The sequence below is a fragment of the Phragmites australis genome, chromosome 9 (genome assembly GCF_958298935.1).
Source record: "Phragmites australis chromosome 9, lpPhrAust1.1, whole genome shotgun sequence".
NCBI lineage: Eukaryota > Viridiplantae > Streptophyta > Magnoliopsida > Poales > Poaceae > Phragmites > Phragmites australis.
Genome location: NC_084929.1, coordinates 1,349,048 through 1,375,157, shown reverse-complemented (window position 1 = coordinate 1,375,157; position 26,110 = coordinate 1,349,048). Strand labels below are relative to the sequence as shown.

The 26,110-nt window shown below is 42.0% G+C and overlaps 3 protein-coding genes across 6 annotated transcripts; 1 reads left to right on the top strand and 2 right to left on the bottom strand.

Annotated features, from left to right (window-relative positions):
- The first annotated feature begins 7,052 nt into the window (after nt 1-7,052).
- LOC133928313 (probable membrane-associated kinase regulator 4) lies at nt 7,053-8,433 on the top strand. Its single transcript, XM_062374579.1, has one exon. It carries the CDS (start codon nt 7,271-7,273, stop codon nt 8,135-8,137), a length of 867 nt encoding a protein of 288 aa, XP_062230563.1. The 5' UTR covers nt 7,053-7,270; the 3' UTR covers nt 8,138-8,433.
- Nucleotides 8,434-11,087: 2,654 nt separating this feature from the next.
- Nucleotides 11,088-14,148, bottom strand: LOC133928314 (uncharacterized). 4 transcript variants are annotated; one of them, XM_062374583.1, is made up of 6 exons: nt 13,855-14,148; nt 13,688-13,773; nt 12,651-12,780; nt 12,268-12,365; nt 12,112-12,181; nt 11,088-11,112 (listed from the first exon to the last, which is right to left on the bottom strand). In XM_062374583.1, exons 1-5 carry the CDS (start codon nt 14,036-14,038, stop codon nt 12,143-12,145), a joined length of 537 nt encoding a protein of 178 aa, XP_062230567.1. In that variant the 5' UTR covers nt 14,039-14,148; the 3' UTR covers nt 11,088-11,112; nt 12,112-12,142. The 4 variants fall into 4 exon arrangements, 3 of the variants coding, with proteins under 3 accessions (XP_062230567.1, XP_062230565.1, XP_062230564.1); XR_009911425.1 differs by lacking the exon at nt 11,088-11,112 and adding an exon at nt 11,232-11,664 and having other exon boundaries at nt 12,072-12,181; XM_062374581.1 differs by lacking the exon at nt 11,088-11,112 and adding an exon at nt 11,232-11,664.
- Nucleotides 14,149-15,976: 1,828 nt separating this feature from the next.
- On the bottom strand, nt 15,977-26,066 carry LOC133928311 (E3 UFM1-protein ligase 1 homolog). Its single transcript, XM_062374578.1, has 20 exons — nt 25,605-26,066; nt 24,543-24,854; nt 23,882-24,148; nt 23,756-23,803; nt 23,380-23,445; nt 23,194-23,297; nt 21,901-21,994; nt 21,775-21,831; nt 21,200-21,647; nt 20,957-21,111; nt 20,640-20,705; nt 20,471-20,539; nt 20,066-20,155; nt 19,869-19,934; nt 18,901-18,947; nt 18,753-18,816; nt 17,970-18,047; nt 17,815-17,877; nt 16,853-16,945; nt 15,977-16,371 (listed from the first exon to the last, which is right to left on the bottom strand). Exons 1-20 carry the CDS (start codon nt 25,776-25,778, stop codon nt 16,267-16,269), a joined length of 2,466 nt encoding a protein of 821 aa, XP_062230562.1. The 5' UTR covers nt 25,779-26,066; the 3' UTR covers nt 15,977-16,266.
- Nucleotides 26,067-26,110: the final 44 nt, after the last annotated feature.

The following is a 26,110-nucleotide window of genomic DNA, read 5'->3' as shown; positions in this document are numbered from 1 at the left end:
GAATTATTCTACTACTCTAATTCTCCACAAAAGCAAGCGACATTCTTTCCCTTGATATCACTGGCCTAGCACATTTCCCTGCATGATTATCTGGGAAAATGCAGGCACATGGCAGTGTGGTCACATGTTTCTCCATCATGGATGTTTGATTTTTGTGGGGAAGGACATGCATGTTAGCCTTGACCAAATCCTTCAAATCCGCCTCTTTTGTTTCATTCTGATTATCTTGAAAAGAGTTAATTGCCTTTAAAATATATCGGAATTTTGTTACGCTGCTTTACAGAACAGGGAAATGTGCTCGGCCAGTGATATAAAAAAAAAGTGAGATTCCATTTTTCGTGTCATTGTTGTATATACCTATGCCCTTCTGCGTAGGGGTAAGTCGATATCAACATGACAATTGACAAAGGAATAAGATGGGCCAATTAGGTTTTGAGTATGTAGCTGATAGACACCCTTAAACGTCCTGTTATTCATTTTCCTGCCGTGGATTATTAGGGCCCTAGCTAAAATGTAGTGATCATGTATTAAGGCAAGTTCGTCTGGCATATATTGTATGATCTTTAGCTTCTTATATACTTGAGCTTAAGTAGATGTTGCTAGATTGATGCAAATAGCATTGTAGACCTGACGTGTTTCCTTTAAAGCCATCGAAATCGTCAATATATTTGTTTCTTTCACGTTCACTCAAGGATATGCCACAACCAACTATCCACATGCACAACCTGATTTTCGTCATCTATCTCGATCGTTGTAAGAATCTGTCTTTTTGTAACTACTTGTTAAGAAAGTACTGTCCACGCACAACATTAGGTGGCAATGTCTGAATGCAACAATCATATGGCTGAATGACCAGAAACACATCGAAGGACCATGTCTCCTTTTGCATTCACGAAGTCATGGATTGCAATGCATGTGCATGGGTTTCTTGCTTGAAGAACATTAAGTAGGTAATGCAAGTTGTGGTACAAATCATGATATGTCACAAACGTTTTCTCTAATGCCTTTTGCTTTGCTCTTCAGACCATATCATATAAAATCTTGAACCCAAATCTATTATTCATAACATACATTATTGCGAACATGGTGTACCGATCTTCTTCACGACCTCAAGTACATCTCCTTAGTCGCAAATGATGCAGTCATGTTCCTGTGGGAGGCAAGAGTCATCTCTGAATTGCAAGAGGGCTACTCCACAATAGACACTACCTATACATTGTCACACTTCGGCCAATAATCATGCACTTGCTACATACAACCTGGAGCTGTGCACTTGATGTTGTATATCGTTAGGTTAGAAATTACTACTTAAACTCCCTCTTCTCTAAGAAAGCCTATCTCTTTACTACATACTACAAATGCCCCTTGTCATGGATCATCTGTCATTTCGTCACCTCAATCACAATATTCCCAAAATGAATGGCGGCCATCGTTAACTGTCAGGTTTTCCATTGCTCCGGGACCCATGTCCCATTCTATTCTAGTGGTGCCATCCAAAAAGATGTGGAACTCGTTGTTATCTATCTCCATCTAGTCAACAATTGTCTCACCCTTCTCCCCCCGATCAACAAGCATTGAGGCCTCATATTCTTCGTCATCCGAATCTTGTGTTTCAACCTGAACCATTGGCACCTACCACGTTCCATTTTACACGCATCACATGGAGAAATCCCATTTCAACCCCAAACTCACAAATTGATTCCATTGCTTCAAACATTTGACCTCCATTAGTTCCCACTACCACCCGGTTTCACGCTTCCTAGGAATCATAACCTTCATTGCAAAGCGTTGTTGTGACAGACTAACTTGCAATTATGTAGCCACCCAAACACTTCACCTGGTTGTATATCTTTCGAATCACTGAAGATATTGTCCACATACTTAAAATTGCTCAAGTCTACCTTGAAATCACATTGCCTGATGTAACCATCCCCGTAAAATACTCTTAAATACTACTATCGACATCCCTAATCCAACATTATACTAATTTGGATAAGCTAATTTAACAATGTCGACCAAAATGGTACGCTTACTAAAAAATGTTACAAAGTATAAAATAAAAAATATCATCAATATCAATAATGATTACTATAATTAAAATAATTTCTAAATGTATTTCTACATATAATTTCTACATTTCTAGAAATCCCGATAAATCTCTAATATCTATATTTCAAAACCCTAGATCCACATGTCTAAACCCTAGGTCAACATGTCCAATCCTTATTCTACTCTAATTGCTAGCCCACATTGTTTTGAAATGAAAGAAAAAAAAAAGAAAAAAAGAAAAAAAATTACCTCTCGTGGCTATCAATCGAGCCGAAGGATAACGTTGAGCAAGAAGGCTTAGCGGTGGTGGAGTTCTATGGTGGCAAACTTAATGGAGAAAAAAAAAAAAGAAACTGCCTACAGTATACAAAATAAACAATACAATATGACTTCTCTCCCTTTTCGAAACCCATGGAAGCGACAGTCATCTATTTTTGCAATTATCTATTAAAACAATATTATTTTAAAAACATCCCAATACAACAGACCACGGCACATCAGCCAAATTGGCAGGCTGTGCTGGGCGCCAACGAAAACCAGCTGGAAGAAAGCAAGCAAAGCAATGGCGGTTGCCGGTGCAGCTAGCAGACAATGACACACAGCGCCGCTCCTCCCTGCTCTGCTGTCCTCTTATACTCCGCCCAGAAAGCAACTGGAGTACTAGGAAAAAAAGACAGAGAACCCAAAGGAAACGAAGGCGGTTCCTGACTGAAAACAAGAAAAACTCTGAGCAGAGCGAGACTGAATCTTTTGCATGGTTCAAAAACGCAAACAGGTCGTGGAAAAATAAAAGAATGTTGCAAAATCTGCCCATCGATCTGTTGCCGAATGATGAATCTGCCGTCGATGGACTCATCGCTCCTAATCTGCGCCGCTGTTCTTTTACAGCGACGACGGAGAGGAGATGAAGGAAATCCTGCGATGTGAAACGACGAAACGCGGCAGATCGAGAGATAGATGGCCCATGTGCGCGAGCGAGTGTTGCGTCTCTGCATCTATTCTTTCTTAGCTAAACGGGGCAGACATCCAACTTGTGCGTTCCACTTGGTCGCACTTGACCCTTGATTTTTGGGCTAACCGTGTTTTGTTAGGGTGACAGCGATAGAGATGCTTAAATTTAAGTGACGGTTCATATATAGTGGCAGGACTATAGTAGTGCTAACTGACACTTGGAGGTTATCCAACTGAGATAAGCTGCCGCTAACTATGAGCTGTTCCTGTTTGTTTGTTATCCAACTGATAAGCAGCTCAGCTCAGCTCAGACTCCTGCTAACTATATACTATATAGTGTCATATAACAGTATCCAATCACAGCGTGACAAGATGACACCGAGAACCCAGAGAGAGAGAGAGAGAGAGAGGGAGAGAGAGAGAGAGAGAGAGAGAGAGAGAGAGAGAGTAACATGCAGGAGATTATCTTCAGTTGTCAATGGTGCTAGTGCTAGAAAACTATGCTAAATCGACCAGAAGGTAATGGAGTAACATGCATGCCGAGAAGATTGTCAAAAGAGAAATATTCGTCCCTCTTGAGGTGAGGTCCAGACGGGCAAGCATGTGCCTCTGACCACAGTTTGGTAGGAAGTCAAGTTGATTAATTTCATTCGACAGACAGCTCAGATCTGCATAGGGAGAGTTGAGTACAGTTTGGGATGAGATGAGATGCTTGCAAGAATTGGTGTTGGGCTGGAAGGAATCAGAGTACAGTTAGGAGGTGTGAACATCGAATTAGGAGAAGAGATCTCTAAATAGCTGGGAAGGTAAGGTGCTTCAAGTTTGGCAGCAGAGCTGTCTTGCAGTACTTGACCACACGACAACACAAGGGCAGCTGAATTCGTGACTTTGCGTGCTTCTCTTTTTCTTGTCAGCAGTGTACGTAGCGTGATGAGTTTAGTCCACTGCTTGTGATGCCTTTTTTTATGATTATGAAGCAGGACACATCATCCGACGTGGACACTTTGGAGTCTATATCTGAGTTTGTAAAGATTACTGCTGCAGTAGAATGAATGAATATAGACAAAAAAACAAAGATTCAAAGTGTCTCAGCATCTGAATGAATGAATAGCTGAAATCCATTCCATACCATACGTGTGTGTAATCATCAGCCAATTCTTCACCACAACTGGAGAGAGGCCTTATTTCGGCCTCAGCTACATTGTGGGACGAAATCAGCCCAACACACAAAATAAAGGCCCTCTTCACATTTTTCATCTTCTCTCTCTCTCTCTCTCTCTCTCTCTCTCTCTCTCTCTCTCTCTCTCTAAAAAAAAGAATCAGCAGCAGCAGCACAAGCGGATGGATGGTCACGTCAACGTGAATTGAAGAGGAGAGGAGGAAGAAAGGGATGGAACGAAGGAAAGGCTCTGAGAGCTGCATGCTGATCGATCGAATTCAGCTCCTATATATGCTTGTAGCAAAGAGGCCAGATGTGAGATAGGACTAGGAGACGATGCCGAGTTAGCACACTCCATAGCTTAGGCTTTCTTCTCTCCGGGTTATAATGATTCTCTGTTGCTGCTAATAGCTAGAAATTGAGATATACTCCTATATATAGCCTTGTGAGTGTGTGTGTCTATGACGGACATCTCATCAGATCACAGCATTATATACTTATCTAGGTTCCACTTTTACTCTCGTAGGGCATGTAAAATACTAATGTAATGCAGTTTTTTCTTTTGTAGAAATCCCACCATTCACTGATTAAATCAGAAGGATTCATAAGGCCATAACTCCGGATTTCAATTTTCCAGTGTCCCTATGTTAAACCTGGCAAAAAAAGAGAGAGACCATTTTGGTTATAGACCAGCAGATCGAGAAACTCACATGAAAGAAAAGTGAGTTCCCAGGGTCTAAATTGCACTCGTAGCAAGTACCATTATGTTACTTGGGCGCTACAACATTTTGCTTGAAATGAACGGAGGGCAGCAAAAGTGTTCTAGATATCTTGTTTAGCTCCAAAGCTACAGGCTGCTGCTGCTAACTGCGTTGGCATTGATCTCTAATCCTAGTGCAATCTCAATCTTATTGGCTGAATCATTACCATACTGAGCTAACCCCTGACAGTAGTCTTCACAAACAAATAAACTAAAGATGAAGCAGCTCTTGATCCCTACACACATACTAGTAATATATATACTAGTTGTAGTAGTTACAGTACTAGGAGTGCTCTCTTGCTCTTAAGTTGATAGCAATTCAGCTTAAACAATGAGTTAAGCTAACACTAAAAAATGATGGGCTCAGGGCCTCAGGTTACTAAACAAGTGATTTTGCAGTGTTTGGGAGTGAGTCACACACCTACACAGCCACTACCCTGCAGGGTGCACACATATCTAGGGTTCCCTTTGGGCTCAGAGCTGAGCTCCCTCCCAGTCCACAGTTGAAGCTGGTAGTGGTAGAACCCCTTTTGCACTGGACCAAGGCCAAAGGCTGGTCAAACAACTGCCCTGCCCTGTCCTGCCCTCTTGTGAGTTGTGACTGAATGAACGCCTGCAACTTTTAAGCACCCCAAACCCCAGCAGTAGTAAAATAAAGGGAATTGCTAATTTTTAATCGAGTGAAAATAATATTTTTTTGGTGAATAATAATTTTCTATAGTAGAGATATATATAATTTTATGTTGCATGCCAGACAAAAATTCCTGACTGAGTACAGATCAAAAGACAGACATACGATCGGATAGACAACGCGTCAAATGAAAAAAGTTATAATTTCAATTGATTGAAACGTAGTAAATCCGTAAAATAAAAGCATGTTTAGTTTAACCCCAGCATAACATCAGTCCAAGGGATAAAGAGAAGAAATGAACAAACCCATCTCCGGTTGGCGGCCAGCATTTCCCCTTCCCTTGTGAGAGAAGATAGAGAGGGGCATCAGACAGAGAGACACCACACAAACATCTCTCTCTCAAACATGGTGATGTGGTTTGGTTGGTGTGCTGCCACCGGCAAGGCTTGAGGCTTTGAAAAAGCTTAGACCATCCTTAACCATATTTCCTTCATTTTGTTCCCTTTTCGATTCCTTTTTTCTGTTCGTATTTACTTTATTTTTTCTCATCTCTAACAGCTTCTCTTCGAGAGGAATAGCGAAGAGAAAAGAGAGGTAATCTTGTCTTGAAAGGAATGACGTTGAGAATCCCATCATAAAGGAACCGTAAATAAAAACCATTAAAGCATTAAAAGAAAAAAAAAATCTCTTCACGATCGAATTTTAGTCTTAAAAAAAAAGCCCTTAGGGCTAGCCTATTACCATCCAATCCAACGGGACCTAACTCACTGTAATACAGCACATTTACCACCGTCCCGTCTTAATAAGTGCTGCATCTTTAACCGTTCAAAGTCTTTTTGACCGCCTTTCTGTCCTGGAATGCCGAGCCAATCCTCCCTCCCTCACTGCTTGCCTTTGCTTCCAGCCCGGCATCGCATTCAATTGAATAGCTGCGACGTTTCAAGGCTGCCTGCGCTGCAGCATGGAATGGGCAACCGGAACAATTCACAGTTTTACCGCTGCCATCACCACAAGATTCTGAGACTGAGAGCAGGCAATGTGGAGTACCCTAGTACTAAAAAAGTTAGAAATGCAGATGCTGATTCGGATCAGAGAGTTGCCATAGACGTGCATAAGCTGAAGATTGCTTGGAATAAAAGAAGCGGCAATGTAGCCCCCCCCCCCCCTCCTTCCTTTTTGTCATTGGCGAGCAAGATTAGAGAATGCATCAGCGGCAGCTGGTCTTGAAATCACGCTTGCCTCCTAACAGCAAAACAGTTCATCAAAGGAAAAAAGAAAGACGAGGGGGCAAAACCCAAAACTAATAAAAGGCCAACCCAAAAAGAGCCAAGCAACAGCCTAAAGATGATCCCTGATCCATCATCACACCCATTTCTATTTCTATGGCCAACCCAAAAAGAGCCAAGCAACAGCCTAAAGATGATCCTGATTTCTATTTCTATTTCTATTTCTATTTCTATTGGAAGAGAAGAGAAGAGAGAGAGAGAGAGAGAGAGAGAGAGAGAGAGAGAGAGCCTCACTCCTCTCCCTCTTGCCATGGCCAGATCACAGTAACTTCCTTGCCCTGCCCGACAACACAAACAAACTGTCACACACTGCCCCCAACCCCAAAACCCTATAAACCATCTCTCATCTCTCAGGCTCGCCTCGCCGTGTTCATCCAAGTTCCAATCCCCTCTCCACCCTCACTCCCTCCAAAGCTGGCATTGGCGTGGCAGCAATGGCGAGGCCCCCCGCAATGGTGATCCAGGACGACTACATCGACATGGACCTCGCCCCGACCGCCACGCCCCTGCCGCCCTCCTCGCCCCGCTTCGAGTTCCAGAGCGCCGGCGTCGCCACCAAGCACAGGGAGGAGGCCTTCGCGTCGCCGGCGGACGAGCTGTTCTACAAGGGCAACCTGCTCCCGCTCCACCTGCCGCCGCGGCTGCATCTCGTGCAGAGGCTGCTGCAGGAGCAGCAGCTGCCGGTGCAAGGGCTGAAGAGGGAGGCGGCGGCGGAGGGGGAGGGTGACGCTGCCGCCAAGGTGTGCGCAGCCAAGAAGCCGTCTTGGTCCAAGCGGTTGAAGGTGGTGAAGCGGTGGGCGTCGAGGGAGTACATCAGGTCCTTCTTCTTGGCCAAGCCGAGCGACATTGTTGTCGACGGCAGCGTCAGTGCGAGGGGGAGCGTGCTGGATCAGGAGGTGGTGTGCAGCCACCGCAAGTCCTTCTCCGGCATCATCCGGCGGGTGCGCCTGGTGGCGACCAAGGCGGCGGCGCCGGGGATCTCGCCGCTGTGCTCTTCGTCCTCGTCCTTGTCTTCTTCCTCGTCGTCGACGCCGTCGTGTGGCAACGCGAACGGGTTCTTCCGGGCGGCGGCGACGCCGGCGCTGAAGCGGAGCAGCAGCGCCGGTCCGGAGGAAGGCGCCATCCAGGGGGCCATCGCGCACTGCAAGCGGTCTCAGCAGCTCCAGCCGCAGGGGATGGTGATCTCGGCGAGGAGGAGCGTGAGCGACGTGGTGTTCTACTCGGTGTCCAACACGCCCAGGGCCTCCACCGTGGCCGCCGGCGAGGCGACGCAGGAGAGGCAGGAGATGTGCAGGGGGTGATGCTGATGCAGCAGATGCCACTGAGATGAGATGGAACAAATCAAAGCAACATTCTTTTGTTTCTTTGCTTGCGAAGATGAGCGAGCATTGTGCTGTGGATTGCTGTGAGGATGCAATGTGCTGTTGTATTCCCTTCTTTTCCTGTCCAATTTTTTTGGTTTCTTGGAGCAAAGATTTCTCATTTGAGCTGTGGATCTTGTTGGTACTTCCTTCTTTGTTTCCAGCTGCAGCTCCTCCTCCATTCCATTCTTCTCCGTCTCTCTCAAAGCTGCTCCATTCTTCTCCATCTCTCTCAAAGCTGCTCCATTCATTGTGAAGAAGTGCCTGCTGCAGCTGCTAGTGCTCCAGATGGTGCAGGGTAGGGTAGTGTACAGTGCTGACTGCTGAGTAGTAAATGGTGCAAGGGTGGCACTGACTTGGTGGCAGATTTGATTCCACTACAAAGTACACCGCTTGACCATACCATACCGCCCCCTTGCTTCCACCTACCTCGCATTCCCAGTCCATGGAGCCTGTAATGACTGTGGAGTGCAGAGGAGAGTAGCAGACCTCTCTGTTGCATCTGCCATGTCATACCATCTTCTTCTTCCACGCTACGCAAAGCAACGCAGAGTAGCAGACCTCTCTGTTGTATCTGCCATGCCATATCATCTTCTTCCACGCTACGCAACTGCGTCTCGCCATTGCTTGGCTTTAAAGTTCAAAACAAAGATTTGGACTCCATGAAAATGTTTGCGTATGCTTGGGCTTTTCCAAGCATGATGCTTTTAAGGAACCCTACCGAACAAGGTTAAGGTCCCATCAGCCCATCCAAATGAAGAGATTAGCAGAAGCAAAGCAGTTGTAGGCAGATCTGGAATGCCGCTGTCGCATTGTCCACAAAGGAACAACAAACTACTAGCCAGGTCTCCATTTCAATTGTTTTTAAAAAAAAAGCCAAACCATTTGAATGTTGTTTGCGTAAAAAGAATCGCTACTGCTTGTGATGAATTGGAGGTACAAGCAGAGTAGCATTTGCCACTTGACTGACAAGGTCACAGCAACATTATAGATTGATAGATAGGGTGCAAGGGTGGTGAAAAGGCGAGCAGCTTTGAGCTGATGATTGCCAGTTCTCAGCTCAGCTCTTCCTCCCTCTTCTGAATTCTGATTGAGACGGGTCATTCATGCAATCCAAGCACAACAGGCCCAGCTGATGAGCACGGGCACTGAAGAGTGAACAGGCAGAGAAGAAAGAGAAAGCGAGCCCGATACAAACACGAGAGATTCCTTCCTTCCTTCCTTCCTTTCACCGTCTCTATGCCTCTCTCCGAGTGTCTGTTAAAGTGAAAGGCTTAAGCAACAGCAACAATGGATGGAGCAAACCAAAGAATCTGCAGAGGAGAGGAGGAAAAGGGAGCTGGTACTGTTACAGGGGCCATGAAAAAAGCTCTCACCATTCTGTTTCTGATGTTCAGGGGGGGAGAGAAAAGGTGATGTAGAGAGATTTGCAATCACAACAAACTGGAAAAGGGGGGAAAAGTCTCGTGTGCTGCAGCACTGCTTTGGTCCGTGTGCATCCTTAGCGAATAACTAGGTCATGATCATGTAGAATGATTGTCGTGTTCCGGCCTCAGACCGAATGGAGGGCAAATTCAGAAATAGACCAAAGATGAAGGGGCAGCCAATTAATTGATCAAAATAATTAGTATTTGCAAAACCAGAGCCAAGAAGTCGGCAGATGGAGCAGAAGAACAACGGAATTACTGCTACGCTGTCTAGCATCTGGTGGCGTTGCAGCGGCAGACGCCAGGAGAAGCAGTCCAGCAGATGGTTTGACTGACAGGTCAAAGCTAGGAGTATAAAAATACAGTAACAGACAAGCTGAACAAATCGACCAAGATATGGTAGTACATTATTTGTTTGCAAAATGCAACTGTGTGGCAGGATAGGCATCAATGCTTTATGCCACTTAGCTCATGTTATAAAAAGAAATGATATGTTCTGTCAAAAAGAAAAACAAAGAGAAATAATAGAAACATATCTTCTATCAGCAAAAGACGAGAGATCTGGCAAAGAAACAGGATTTATACCTGTAGTTTGTGGACAGGAGGCACCGACTTCATCACTTGCTTGATTACAAGGCCAAAACTGCGAAACATAGGAATCTAATGAAATTTTGTTGGGAGGTGGTTCCAAAACTCAACAGCAGGCCAGTTTAAAGTAATCACTAATCAGAGCAGGGTATATCTTGGGTGAGACATGCCAAAACCACTACTTGTGGCTGGTTCCTGAACTTGTGATGACAGAAGGAACAGTGTTGGTTTGGTTCACACGGTGGGCGCGTGTGTGGGGGTGGCGCGAGCGTCTCGGCCGCTAGGGCAGGGAGCGCAGACGCGGTGGCAAGCACAAGGAGCGCGGCGGGGAGTGCCCCTGTACATCACCGGCGGCAAATGCGTCTTTTACACTACCACTTAACAGCATCTAGGGGCCAAACAAACGGCAATGGCATGTAGGGGATGCAAGTTAGAAGTAATGGTAAATAAGGAAACTCAATTTTTTCAATGGCATGCAGGGCATTAGGTTATCATTCGATGGCAAATAAGGAATTTTCTCCTAGAAAAAAAAATATATAATCCATGAAACAAATAACAAAGCTTGTACCAGTACCACTGTGTTGATTTGCCTAGTGTTCAAAGCCAAATACAAGTAGAGAATCAGCTGCATCTGTCTGCAACCAGACTGCAGTGGGGTAAGTTTATCTACTGACATAGAAAACTAGATACCCACATGACGTTAGCACACTTTTTGCTTGGCAGTGAGTGTTTGTTCATGGGAAATCAAGAGACATGCATACGAGGACAAGCAAGCCTCAGTAGGGAACTAAATACAACAGCCAAAGTTGAGCCAGATCAAACACAAAAGGGTGCAGAGCATGTTAGGTCCCTCATGTAGGCTGCAATGACACATTGGACCACATTTCTCAGCACGATTCTCTAGTTTGTTAACAAAAAGAATCAAATAAGAACATCATTATGAATAACAAACGATACTGCAGAATAAGGCTACCATCTTCTAAAGGAAAACACCAGGGGACATTATTTAGCAAGAATATATATTTTTCTTTGCTATCTTATGGGACATGAGAGAATAAGGGATTCAATGATCTCCCAGTGTCTCCTTTACAACTAGATACCAAAAAAATAGATAAGAAGCTGTCAATGATAACATATTACCATGTTCCAGTTCTCCATACAGAAAACAAACTCCTAATGTGAATAGGAGACCAATCCACTTACAAGGTTGCCTCCTAATTTCCGAGAGTGAATAGATTCAGATCTCTACTCTGAACTTAAGTGTGAACACTAGTTTATGACTTTTTTTCTTCAAAATTGTATTGCACCAATAAGTTCTGGACTAGCCATCCTTATCTCATGGACAGAATGAGACTTTGTCTGCTAGAGTAATGTGAGTTCCATTCCTGCTGTCAAATGAAACATCATCCCCCTCCAAGGGAAACCGCTTCAAAGTGATTTGCATGATTGTACCTAGCCATTAGTATTCATTAGGTATGCACCTCTAAGTTTGTGCAAGGAGGCAAGCCCGAGTAATTTGGGCTCTCAAACACAGTATTCCATTAATCAAAGTAAGCATCTTGTCTCCAAAGTAAAACGATTTAAAGAGCAATGCATGCACCATTTTTCTACTTAGTAAATTCCATATATTTGCATTAGAAGGCATCTTTAAATCGTGCAGCTGAAGTTATCATAAGAAAACTCTCCATAAGTTTTAAGGTTTTTATACAGATGACAAGGATGCTAGCTTATGAAAATAAAAAAACATTTTAAAAGGGGATAATAACTGGCACAAAAGGAAACAAACTGCGAGACAAATAACTACTATAAGTGGTACATGTGAAGAGGATACTTGCTTATGAAAATGAAAAACATCTTACAAGACGATAGCTTGCATACATTATCCAAAAAGAAACTAACTCTGCAAGATCACTCAAGGGTAGAAGCACATTCAAGGCTCATCAGGAGCTTGTGTTAGCCTGATGACAATCTGCATATATTAACACAAAAGTTACAAAAGGCAATCATTAAGTGAAGAAACCGGTCTTGTACTACAGAAGTACAGATGCATATTACCTTTGTTTTATCATTAACACCGATATAGTCAGATAACTTCTGGCCCATTGCTAGCTCTTTTCCAGCCCACCAAAGCTGTATCTTCTCATGCTTGTTGCCTGGGTATTGCTTACAAGAAAAACTTGATAGTAAGCAGAAGTTACCCTATGTAATGATGTAACTACTCTTCATCAAAGGAAAGCATTGCTGGCTTGTTGGAACTAGTACTTAATTTGGTTGATAAACTTTATAACAGGTTAAAAAACTTCAAATGCCGGTACAACAAAACTACAAAAGAAATAACAACCCATCTAACGAGCAATTTAACTTTCTCCTGGAGTATTGTATCTGCATTACTTTTTTCAGTAAATTGCACCTACGTTATTAACTATAATGAATGTTACCTGATGATGGTTGTTGCAAACACAATGCCTCTGGAGATTCTTGTAGAGCAGTAGCACATTTCTTCTGAATGTTCTTGATATGTTCCCTTAGAGCATGAGGCAACAGAAATTTATTATGCTGCACTTGCTCCTGCAGTAAAATTCAGACTCCTCTCAAAATCTCCTTCAGATACACTAAAAAAATAAATTTATAAGAAATCCAGCCACTACCAATCCTTTCTTCCAGGGATCGAACTCGTTCTCGATTGTTTCATATCGTTAGGAGCTATAATGTTGTTCATTACAAGCGGTGCACATGTGCTAAATTAGATCAACATATCCTGGGTCACAGAAACATGTACAGAGTTTCTTTTATCGATTATGAACTGAAGGAAAATGCTAATTTCGCTTCATTTTCCCAATCTAAAACATTAAATTTTAGATATATAGAACAAGGATCATACGAAGTGGTGAATGGAAACCCAACCAGGCAACGAGTTGTTTGGTGAATTTTTAAAGAACGTCAACTGAATAATAGGAACTTAATTCCTGAAACAAACATGTCGTTTATTTTTAAAATTTTGCCAGTACAAAGCACTCAACCGGCAAATACACTTGCACGGCACTCCCACCAGTAAAATTAGCACATATCTCATGGTCGATTTAATTAGAAATGCAGGTACAAAGCACTCAACCGGCAAATACACTTGCACGGCACTCCCACCAGTAAAATTAGCACATATCTCATGGTCGATTTAATTAGAAATATAAGTGTCTGCTGCAAGTGACTGAGTAGAGCAGTCTCATCCTATAGTAGCACACACTGTATCCTTCTGTATTTGATCTATGGAGTTCAATTCGAAAGACTAGTATTCAATCCACCAACTAAACACTGATCAACAAAATCAAGTGACATAGTTGAACTCTCAAATAATTCTGAAAATCAAGTGCGAATTCGCATCTAATTCAAGCAACTCCTGGCTAACAAACCGGGACCTGAATCAAATGGAACGTAAATTCCTCGCGGAAAAAGTGGGGGAAAACTACGAGAATCTGACCTTGGAGGCGTAGGCCTCGGCCTCGTCTAGCGCCCTCTCGAGCTCGCCCGCCGCACCTGCATCCGCACCGCACGCCTCTGCAGAACCTGACCAGCCACGCCACGCCTGCGTCAGTTCGATTCGATCTGCCCGTACGAAGAGAGGACGCGGCCTCGGAAGTCTCTCACCTCTGAGGCGATGGCAGAGGGAGAGGAGGCGGGCCTGGAGGCCGGCGAGCGCGCCGAGTGCGGCCGCCACGTCCGCGACGGACGCGGAGGCAGCGCACTCGTGCAGGAACTCCATCTCCTCCTCGGCCGCCTCCGGAGACGACGAGGAGGCGGGCGCCGATAGCTTCACGTGTAGCACCACCATCTGGTCGCGAACGTTCTAGAAGCTTCCGCTGGCTCGGGACACGAAGCGACGAGGAGTCGACGGTCGTGTGAGGAAGAAGAAACGGGCCTCCATTTGTAGTTGAGATAATTGCCGAGTGCCGACATTAACGAAATTTTTTATTTGTTAAAAAATTATGGTTCTTTTTAGAGCATCACTCAATTTTTTTCCCTACATGATATCACTGTCATAACGAAGTTGATTTCAATGACACATAAATAATAAAAAAAACCTAATTTTTCATCCTGTACCACCATCGTCACCTCCATTATGACGAATGTTAGGATGAAAAAACTAATTTAATGGTATGAAAGAATAAGAATTTGATTAAACTTTAGTGGCATACCTGAAATTATGTCTTTGTAGTTGTCCACGCCAATTTTGACCGCACAGGGCTGATCCAATGGTTATTAGGGATGTCAATGGTTTCGATCTCCGTTCCTCGATGGGGAATTCCCCTATTAGTGAATAGTGATGGGGCTAATTTCCCCTCCACGAGAGGTTTAATGGGAGAAAAGTTCCCCCATCTAGTATGGCGGGGACGGGTACAGTTCCCCCTCCCCCATCCCCGTTTCCCTGTAGGGCTATGGCCTAACTGTAGCCAAGGCTGTCGGCCCAGACACAGGAGCGAAGCAGGCTGGGTGGCTTGGTGCGTATTCGGCTGGCGGTTGAGCAGATGGTTTTGACGCGAGGCCCATACGGGAGCGGGAGCAGGTTGTGATTGGTGGTGCAGCTCAGCACGAGAGTTAGCCCAGACGCATGGACTGCGAGGCAGAGACCGTCCAGAGCACGACCTGCTGCTATATAGAAACTGTAGTGGGAACAGAGATAAGGAGAAAATATTCCTCACAAACGGGTTTATGGATGAAGATAGGAAATTTTCTTTCGTTCGGGATGGAGATTCCCGTTAACATCCCTAACGGCTACTATGTTTCTATCCTCGGGCGCACAAATCTGATCTCTGCAAGACACCGGGGTGGACGGTTCTTGATTCACCGTCTGGGCGCACAAATCAACGCTGGAGCTGCTGTTAAGTTTCAGCACCAGTGTGGTGTCAAAGCTGATCTGGAGAAAAACTTCCTATTTGCTCAGGAGCTAGCAGCCCACACTCAAGGAGCTCGTGGAAATCGAGATGAATCTTTCTGCGTCTTGTGTGCTTGAAGAATTCGTTGGAGGCACATGCATGCATACCACTAGCTGGGAGATGTAGGAGATCACGGCACCTAGAGCCAAACTATAACAAAGAAAGGACTTTTGCAGGTCAGACTTTTGAGTTTGCATAAAGCCTATTACATTGTCAAACATTTTAGTAGTGTTTGTTTAGGTGTAGGAAGTTGAATAGGATGGGATCGTCTTGGCTGGATAGAATGATTTCAGATGAGATGATACCAGTAACATGTTTGTTTCAATGTATAGAGTGATACATGAGAATATTTGGTTGGATATATAGAATGCATATAAATGTATTTAGTTACTAAAAAGATTAATTCTCATTAATACTCACTAAACATATGTAATTACAGGAACCGACAAGGTTTGTATGAAGTCGTTCAGCTAATTTTCCTATATAAAATGATTTAACATCTTAATAGAGTATCCTTAGAATCTATAACACAAAATGATTTAACATCTTAATAGAGTATCCTTAGAATCTATAACACTTATCCTAAATTAGTATCGTTCATCCAACCAAACATAAATATGACAACATATTTAGTATCATCTCATCTATATATCACCTCGTACAAAAAACCAAACACTACCTTCTGAAACATCGTGCAAGCATCTTATAGCAAGTAGACAAGTTGAAATTTGTCGAAGTTTTGTTGATGAAAGAGTTTTAATTCCTAGCTGACAGCTTTACCCCCGCAGTTGATTACCTTTTTTTTTGTTGCAAATTGGGGGGCCAGATCGGATAGCTTGATTAAAAATCGCAATTCGTTTTGGGCTTTTGGCGCTCCGTTTCATCTGGAATTCTGGATTCAGTAGTAAAACCAGTGACCTCTTCTTCTAAATTTAACATGAACATCCACTACATTCTAAGTACATGGGAAGACAATTCTGTTGTGGAAAGAACCCCTGGAATGTACATTATTTTATGAACATGGATTCTTTCGCTTCGAGAGGGCCAAATCTGCAGGAGCAGAATGCAAAATCAGCTCTAACGAAGAGGATAGCCTTGTTTGTGTAAACGCATGCGATCTTCCTGCTCATTCTTTGCCTGTGCCGAGGACCAGGGATTTCAATTCTGGCATCAGCCTTTGTTCCAGATCTTCCTTCTTCTCTAGCATCCGATCAGATGCACAATCTTCTTCCTGCAGGGCAAAGACACAAAAACCAATGCATGATTGCGAGTGGACAACACAGCAGTATTTCATAGTTTATAGACTCATTCGTATGCTAGAAGATCGGTGAATTGTTCATGCATCATGCCCATGAATGAATAAACAAGCTGAATAATGAACAATTAGCAGTCAATCAATATATATGGAATCACCTCCTGGTAGGGTGGTGGTGCCCATGTATGGGTGCGCTAGCCCGCTAGGGTGCGCATTTGCGTAGGTGCTGGTGCTTGAGCACACATGCCCTCGTAATCTCAAAAGTAAACCCAACCAATATATACAGTTACAGCAAGAATTTTCAAATAGATTGGAAATGGGAATATAACTTTACAACATTATGCACTACAAGTTTCAAGCCAGAAATCAAATAACTATTGCAAAATTATCAATCTTTTTTCTCCAATGCAAAGACATGAATAAGTAGATATAAATTTGCAGTTTTAAGTGGACTTACATCATCAGTAGCAGCAGCTTGTAGTGCTAGAAGTTTCACTGTAGTGCTGTGATAATCGGCCAATACCTTGTAGGTTGAAGCTGGCAGCTTATCCTGCAAAATGGGGAAGAATTGTACAACCACACAGAGACAGATTTTGCTTTCATTGAATTTAATCTGAATATGAGACAAGAGACATAATGCAGCATCACATTAGATTCCTCACCCCCCGGGGCCAAAAAAAAAAAAAAAAAAAAAAAATCAGCATTCTGAAAAAAAAAAAACTAAGGAGTCAGCTGGTTAATCTGGTTTCTGGAAATCCTGTGAGGCCTGGGGTTACACTGGCGGTAATCAGGGTATTTATAACGCTATTTCAATGGAATACTATGCACATTGGCAATGATTCCATTTGAAGGAAACAGATAACTTAAAAACATACAAACATAAATTGAACTAAATAAGACCAGTTAGAAGAATTTTGGAAACCAGGCAGTTTCCGGCAAACAGAGAGGGAGTGCATGTTCACTGAGTTATTTGAACATTGCTACCAATTCGGTTTTGCACTATGAGTAGAAATACATGCAGCTGTGCAGTCTTATGAAAGTATACCTCATCTACAGTGAGGAAAGAACCGACTCTGCCTTTGTGCTCTCACGCCAAGTCAGGAAGCAACCAGTATACAGTTGCCTAGCCATTTATAACATTTTTTGGCCTCATTTGTTCATGAGTAAACAAAGCTAAGCTGAGTACATAACACACAAACACATCATACCAGCTACTTTTCCCAGGGGAAATAACATAAAATTAATAATGAAGTTTATTGTTATGAGATGTGAGAAAATTCTCAGGAAGCTAAATGACAAATATGCAGATCATCATGAATCTGCCATCCGTAATTACTATTGTTAAAAAAAGATCATATTCTGCAAGAACTGCATGAAGCTTATCTTCAAACAAATGAAAGTCGGGGTACTTGTAGTTACCTTCAGCAGTGTGATAACAGCGCCAACAGCCCTTCCTGGTGCCTGAAGAGCCTTATTGAATGCCTACAAAATATTAAAATGGGATGCATCACAGATCAATATAAGAATATAGAACAAGTCAAGAAAGAGAACGAGAAAGACATAATCAAACAAACCTGCAGAAAAAGTAAAGCAACAACTTTTGGGAGAAAAGAAACTGGATCATTCTCTGAAGAAACTTGCGCTGTCAAGTCCTTCATTGCATATACAAGTTCAGGTGTCATAATTAGCAATTGAAATTCAGATAATAAAAAAGTTAACATGTCAAACAAATACCAAATTCTTTATTCAGTACACTGCATACTATATTGGACATCATCTTTTTCACACATGCAATACCAACCCAACCAGTTCAGCAGTCTGAACTCCAAAAATTATATCTATCAGTCTGTTGGTAACTTTATATTATCATGGAGAGCTTGACATCCGTTCTGGTACTTGTGCTTGCACTAATTTGAGCTAAATACATAAAATAGTATATGTTCATGGAGATACTAAGACCACAGTATCATACCGTATAACTGATGTGTAAATATCAACAAACTAATATTTAGCCAGATACAGAAAAACCCAAACAAACAGGGGAACAAGGAAAAAGAACTGCAGTACAGCAGAGTTTTCAAAATCCAACCAGAATGGTTCCAGCTTTCCCAGAGTTTGCCAAATTTTCAATTTGAGCTTTTCATAATTTGATTTTTGGGGCATATGCAATTATGCATATCTAGTGAGTAATAGTAGACGAATTCCTTGTGAATTATGACATCAAATGGGGTGGATGTGGTTTAGGGCCTGAGCCGGCTAAAATTTAGAACCTATTCTGGGATTGGTTACAAGGAACCAACTGGTTCATGCCGGTTCTCTGAACCCTGCTGTGCAGTCCAGAAAGCCAAAGAACATACCTTGCGGTAAGAATGCAGCATTGTCCTCTCTAATCTTTTATCAAGCTTCTTAAATATTAAGCCACTGCCTCCCAAAAAAAATGAGTAAACACTTTGATATTTAAGAAAAATGTGGGTTACAGGTGCAATTGCAAACATTAAATATTACCTTTCCTCAAGTATATCTCTCAAGACATCCATAAATGAATCAAATCTCTGCCATGGATTATACATAAAAGGTTAGAAAGGACCATAAATTCATATTTGACGTTAAGTAGCTTTATTTATATATCAAGACATAGCAATTTGTCATTAGTGTAACTCACTAGACAATAAGGAACTAGAACCATATGCTTAAATGTGTATATTTGATGAAGTAATATATATAACAGTTTAGTTGTTAGGTATGCTATACTTATTATAAGCATGATCTCATAAAATTTGAACCGTTGTCTAAAGCCATGTTTTGAATTAGATAAGTTTTTGTTATGAGATATACTAAGAACAAATTCAACACTTATCTTTGTGTATGAATATTTTTCGTGGATACTATTTTCATATTCATTCTACCTGGTATTACAAAATAAAAGAGCTGGTATCTTGGCAGAACATTTTAAAAGATATAGGCACAATACACAAACTATGGTTCGCTAATGTTTTCTACGATATCAGCATATGGCATCTTGACAGTCTGGTGCTGAAACAAATTCAACGGCGGAGCTTGAAGTCAAATTGGGAGGGGTGAACTGACACAAACATACTTGGGTTCTTCAGCAAGAGGGCTAATCTAGCATCTAGTTAGCATATAGAAGGTAAAACCTAGTATTATTCTTAAGAAACTTTTAGCCAAAGGGAGGGCCAAGACTCTTTTTGGCCTCCAGGCTCCGCCACTTGAGAATGTCTTAATAATGCAGAAGCTTCACTGAAGAACTTCATTGCTTTGAGAATATTTTCTCCTATTCATACCACAGACTGAAGTTTGGCGATACATTAACTGATAAGTGCTACTGTTCTACTGCTAACACATTACAAGAATTATAACTGTTACACGTTACAGAAGATGTAAAGAAAAACGAAATTCAGGATTTCAAATATTCAATAAATATGCCAAACTTTATTTCTTACTCAAAGTCTAACCTTTCCCTCCAGTGCATCAACTAAAGCTTGAGTCTTCAGCGACAAAGCACCAGGAAGATCCTTTGCCTGAAGAATTATTTTTGCATTTACAACAGAGAGCAAGTCCATAAAGTTAGACCAAATGAAGTTTCCATTCAGGACTGATGCAGGAAAACGTTACATCATACATGGAAGAATGAAATATAGGTGAACTATACCAGAGAGGTACGGTCAGCAGTGCTCAATTGAACTAGCTCTTCTTCACTATCTTCAACCTCCACTCCATTCCTCAATTTGTTGTCCCTATCCTATTGGTAGTTCGGTGCAAAATATATGCAATGATCAGAGGTCTAGCTCTAAAGAACCTTTAAATGATTCAAAGCTGAGCAAGAAGCTAAAAATAGTTGTGTTTCTCTAGTTCAACAAACAATAAACACCCAGAAGAAGCAGATAAGTAAAACAGCCAGAGCAGGGTGTTATCCACAAGATAATTATTCAGCAGCAGTAGTATGTATTGCAAGTGTAAAACTGTGGAAGCAAAACTAGAATACAGCAAAGAAACTGTTTCTAAATTACAAACTTGCTGAAAAACGCTTGTGCATGAGCAGGAGCATAAAGGTTACCAATGTAATCAAAACTTTGTCAACTATTGGAGTGCCCATACTTCTTAGCAGATGCTTGTGTAAGATACCCTGCAACCAGAAAACAGAGAATCAAGAGGACCATAAGTAAATGCTCATAACTAATTGAGAAGCAAGTAATCTTGTGAGAATGATGCCTATAGCAGCTTACAGAAGTAGCAGGATCATCCTCAAATACATCCAAAGCTTTTTCATAGAGTTGCATATCCAAGACAGCCTGATCACAACAGACAAAGAATATATGAAAATAGCATCGAAATGGACACATGATTTAGCATCATAAAAGGGTGCAGAGGTACAGAAAAAACAATTTAGAAATTAGAATAGAGTAGCAATGGCATAAAAACCCGAGGCAATACATATATAGAACAAGATCGATAATTCCAACGCAGCTACCCAGGAACTAAAAAATATCAGGGATGGTACAAAAAGAAACCAACACGTAAATGGGATGCATAAGCTAATTACCTCATCTAGCTGCTTCTGCAGATTATCAAGCAAGCGTCGCCTCCTTTCAGCATTTCCTGACAGCATAGTGTTCCGTTTCTTCTTCCATGAATCGACAAGCATTGGCCTCAGGTGAGAAGACAACAATTTAAGGGGGCCATTTAAGTCATCAGAGCCTAATATTCATTTAAACATTTAGAAAATCTTTTAGAATCACTTCAACTCAATAGAAACAATTGTGTAAATCTTGATCTAATTTCTGACCTCCCAACTCTTCTAACTCTGGAGCAACAGCCAAAACCTTTTGCTCGATCAATTCATCAGGAAAGATGTTTGTATTCTCCTCTTTCATTTTCTCTGACGCTTTTTTACCACTATGTTTTACATCACCTGATGAACCAGCATCCTTGTTTTTCCTATGAGCTTTCTTGCCCTTAGCAGGAATGTTTTCTTCGTTGTCATCATCCTTTTCAAGTGCTCCACCTTTGGTAGACCCTGTCCCTTTCCCCCTTTTCTTCTTTGACCCTCTGTCTGATGAAACACCTGTACTGCTGGTGTCATTATCACCAACATCTTTTGTGTCTGAGTACTGACCAGATCCTGTCCCGTGCTCACTGCCCAGATTCATATTCATGGGCTTTCCTTGAATATGACCAACACTATGTTTAATACCAAACGAGTCCATCTCTTTCTCAAGTCGGTCAAAAATACCCTGAAATTGTTTGCAGAAGAATAGAGAGATTGCATTAATTCAGAAGCTGTAATGGTATAAAATACACAGAGTAGAAAATTGCAAGAAAGGTCATCGCAAGGACATGAAGCAGGCCTTGAGGATTCACCTTTATAAACACATTACTAAAGGCACATGATTCTCCAAATACCACTGCTTTCGAAGACTGCAAAAGAAAAAGAAATGTTTGGTCATCATGAAAAATCTACAACTCGAACTACTTAAAGGCACCCACCTTGATAGCCCTCTGCAGAGATGGACAGAGAGACAAAATTTTGGTTGCATCAGAGCCACTGATATATGACGGAAGAACCGAAAGAGAATCAATCCTGAAATAATGAAGAACATCTTATGGCACCACAAAAGTAGTTGGCACGGCAGAAAAACAGAGTACTTACAGTCAGCTAGGAAAACGCTGCAAAAAGACAGGGTTTGGTTTTGTTGCAAAAACACCCCCAAAAATTCAATTTTTTTTAAAAAAAATCACAAATAATTCTAAAAAAACTAGAGACAATTCTAAAACCTTTTGTGATTTTTTTTTTTAAATATCATTTGCATCATATTTCATGGAGAGCAAGTTTGGAAAAAAAAGAAAAACGTGCAGCTCATTTATTAGTTCGAGTTAAATGCATAGTTAATTATTTACTAATCCAAAAATCATGAAACCAATTTTTTTAGTCTTCTTACATGATCCTCTATCTTATAAAAATACATGAAATCTTGAAATAGTTATTGTAACGTGCATGATTGAGTAAATGTGTTGCAGATAGATTAATTCATAACTAATCCATAACACCCCCAAAATTAGTGAAACCACTTTTATTAGTTTACTTAAACAATTATTTGTGTAGGAAAAATAATGTTAGACATGACAAAGTTAAAATAACATGAGTTAATAAATGAGCTGCACATTTTTCTTTTTTTTCAAACTTCCTCTCCATGAAATATGATGCAAAGGGTATTATTTTTGAAAAAAAAAATTCACAGAAGGTCTTAGAATTGTTTCTAGTTTTTTTAAGAATTTTTTTGTGATCTTTTTTATTTTTTTGAATTTTTTTTGGGGGGGGGGGGTTGCAACAAAGTCAAACTTTTGGGGGGTTATTTGCAACAAAACAACTTTTGGGGGGGAAAGTCAAAATCCAAGTGACTTTTTTTTGGGGGGGGGGGGGGGGTGTTTGCATTTTTCCCAAAAGACAATGATGCTACTCAAAATTGTTGATAGTGTGTTAAGTCCCAGCTGTTTCAGTGAACATAACTTAGATAAATACTGCAAAGTCTGAACTAAAGTTACTAGCTAATCTGTTTCCATAAATCCATAGCTTGTTATCTCTTGATTAGTTTACCCCCTTTGCTCCTCTGCTATGATGTTACTAGATCACAACCCCTTTGTAATAGTTCAACACCATGCGCAAAGGGAGAGAATCAAAGAGAACTAAAAGGCTCATTTTTGCAATGTGTGCCAAGTTAGGAGCTTGTAGCAGCAAAAAATCGCAATTAACTATTGAGGAGACATGGAAGTTAACAATACCAGTGTCCATTCTCAATTGCATCACCCACAGCAGCATCAAGCATATCCTTGACAGAAGGATGAACAAAAACAGAATCCAGTGCAATACCATCTGGATATCGGGCCTATAGAAGAAAATTAGATAAACAGTATAAGCAAATAAAGAGATGATTGGAACAGGAGATGCATATTGACAGCCTCAAGTACCTCCAAGTACTGTTTAGGCAGTGGAATTGCAAGTTTTTGAAGCACGTTGTACCCAATATAAGAGTTCTGTAAACAAAATGGAGAAGTCAATACAAAACGAGATAATGCATGACAATAATGCAGAGTATGTGATCAGAATAAAGTAATTGTGTTACATACTAGACCTAGAGATTTAGTACTAACAAGATACAATGTGTGTGCGCCGCAGGCGGGTGTGCACACGTGTGCGTGTGAATACCATACTCACGTAGAGTTAAGGTAGAGTTAAGGTCTTGTTTAGTTCTGTGAAGTCAAGTTGTGCTACTAGCTCAAAATACTCTGATTCTAACATACTCTGAACTGTAGGAACTAAAATGTACATTACAAATGTCTCAACCTGTGAGAAAAAAGCATCAACGCTCTCCTTTTGAGCATGGGCAAAAACCTAACAGAGAAGAAAACACAACAATGTTAAACACAGTTTAAGAATTAAGAATATGAATTAAACAATTGCAGATCTTACAGCTGGTGTCCAGTGCCCTCCTGCCCGGACTGATCCCAGCACAGCACCTTCTTTTAGCAAACCATTGAAAATGGACTGGAAGAATGAACCTTCCACAGAAACACCACTAGCACCATGCATCTCTTGAAGCTGTTGCTGCAAGGAGTTCCAAACAGATGGCAAGTTTGTCGGAACTGTTATACCCCTTGCAGCACCACGGACCATGGCAGTAATTCGTGAGACGTATGCTGGAGTGTATAGCTGTCCACCTTCTAACCTTCCTTTCACCTGGAAGGAGGATAATAATAACGGCAGAACATATGTAAAGTTTTTTTTAAGTGTAATATGTGTAAGATTTGAAAATGCCATATTGCAACAAGAAGATCTGATTATCTTATGGTAAAGTTAGTATATGAGGAAATCAACTAAATATTCTGACCCTAAGCATCACATTTGGGGAAACATATGCCAATGAACTGCAATCTAGAGCACCAGAATTAGCAAGAGACTAAACACATTCACTACTGCCTAGAATTATCTTATGGTTCTTCTAAGAGCTGATACATTTCAATCAGCAAATTCATAATTCTTGAAACAGAAGATTGCATCAAAATTATTGAATTTAAAATAAAGAACAGCAACAAATGAACTACTGCTACAAGGAAAACCATGAGAAGCGTACGATAGTTCCAAGCCGAGGCTCGAGGATATTGATGACCAGCTCTGATCCAATATGCAGCTGGGCAGCAATCTCAGCCAAGGCAATCTGGCTGCGCTCCTGCAGCTTCTCATTTATCTCTTCTGTCACAGAGTCCCAGTAAGATTGTGACATGATCTCGCCATTTATCAGCATAAGAGTCAGGTCATCCGAGACGACCTTCTCCGACTGCCTCTCAACATGGTAAAGATCCACCCCCAGGGTATCTGATAAGTCAACTAGGGATGCACGGCCTCGCTTCTTGATCTCCATCTTAATCTCATGCTTCAAATGGTCCTGCCACACCATAGTTGACCGTGGATCAGCTAAACATAATGAATTCTCAATTGAGTAACTGCTCTAAACTGAACTAACATGAGCTATATCATAGCAGTTTCTGGACAAAATTCCACTAGAAGTCTTAACCTGCTAGAGATATTAAAATGAGCACTGGATATTTTATCTCTCAAGCCTGCTTTTATAGTGAGGATATGCGAGAAAGAACACATTTTCCTTCTGAACACTAGAACCAATCTAAAGGTTTGCTGTAAGGTACTCTTGAAGTAGAGCCCAGCACCCAATCAAAAACACCTATTCCATCAGACCAAGCTTTCATAGAATTCGCTGCTTCGAAGCTCGAGGTGAATGATGTCATATGAGAACCCAATGACCAGCACACTCTACACCCCCATTATCCAAAAAAACCCTCTATCAATTTGTTACTTCAGGAACTAATTTCAGACAACCCGAGAAAGTGGATGGAGAAGAAAAATACTTTGCACTGGCAGTCCAGTGCTTAGATTCATTGATAACTATAATTTCTACGTTGTGTACATCATTCACACCAATGATCCCAAGTCCATTCTTCTCAATTTCTCTCTGCAACGCAAATTAGAGGCAACTGCAATCCCTCCGCTGCAAAGGATTCCGATGAGATAGAGGAGGGGCCGCTGTGTTGGTGGGATTGGGTAACAAGTGGAGGGAAAAGGAGCAGGGCACGAACAGAGAGGGGGGAGGGGGGGGGGGGGGCAGGGAGGACGGGCGTACGGATGTGATGTACTCCTTGCCAGAGGCGGTGTGGAGGAGCTCAAAGTTGATGATACCGCGATCCTGCAGCTTCTGCACCAGCTCCACCACGTTCCGCTCCGACAGCCGCACGCTCGACCGCGCGCTCTGCGCCGCCTCCAGCTGCCGCTGCAGATCCAAAAGCTCCGCGTCCATCTCCCACTCCCTGGGGGAGGGGAGGGGGCAGCGGACGGGGAAGGAGCGGCGGCGCCGCTGGACGGGCACTGTAGGAGCGAGTCGGGAGGGGGAACGAATCGAACTGGGTTGTGACGTGATACGAAGTCGCCGCCTCGCCGGAGACGCGGAGAAGACGAGAGAGAGAGAGGAGGGACAGCGGTTACCGGAGAGGACGGCGAGATCGAACTTGGGATTCGATTTGGCCGAGGACCGGGGTGAACGAAGGTTCTGGCAAGTGGGCCCTCGTGATAGATGGCTGCATCCCAATCCTGTGTGTATTCCGACATAGAAGGCGTACTTGTAACTTTACG

Coding starts and splice junctions, on each gene's coding strand:
- LOC133928313 (XM_062374579.1), top strand. CDS start 7,271: ATGGCGAGGCCCCCCGCAATGGTGATCCAGGACGACTACATCGACATG.
- LOC133928314 (XM_062374583.1), bottom strand. CDS start 14,038: ATGGTGGTGCTACACGTGAAGCTATCGGCGCCCGCCTCCTCGTCGTCT. Junction 13,774..13,854: donor CCTCTGCCATCGCCTCAGAG/GTGAGAGACTTC, acceptor GTGGCTGGTCAG/GTTCTGCAGAGGCGTGCGGT. Junction 12,781..13,687: donor CCGAGGCCTACGCCTCCAAG/GTCAGATTCTCG, acceptor ATTTTACTGCAG/GAGCAAGTGCAGCATAATAA.
- LOC133928311 (XM_062374578.1), bottom strand. CDS start 25,778: ATGGACGCGGAGCTTTTGGATCTGCAGCGGCAGCTGGAGGCGGCGCAG. Junction 21,832..21,900: donor CTCTGCAGAGGGCTATCAAG/GTGGGTGCCTTT, acceptor TTTCTTTTGCAG/TCTTCGAAAGCAGTGGTATT. Junction 20,156..20,470: donor ACAAAGTTTTGATTACATTG/GTAACCTTTATG, acceptor AACTACCAATAG/GATAGGGACAACAAATTGAG.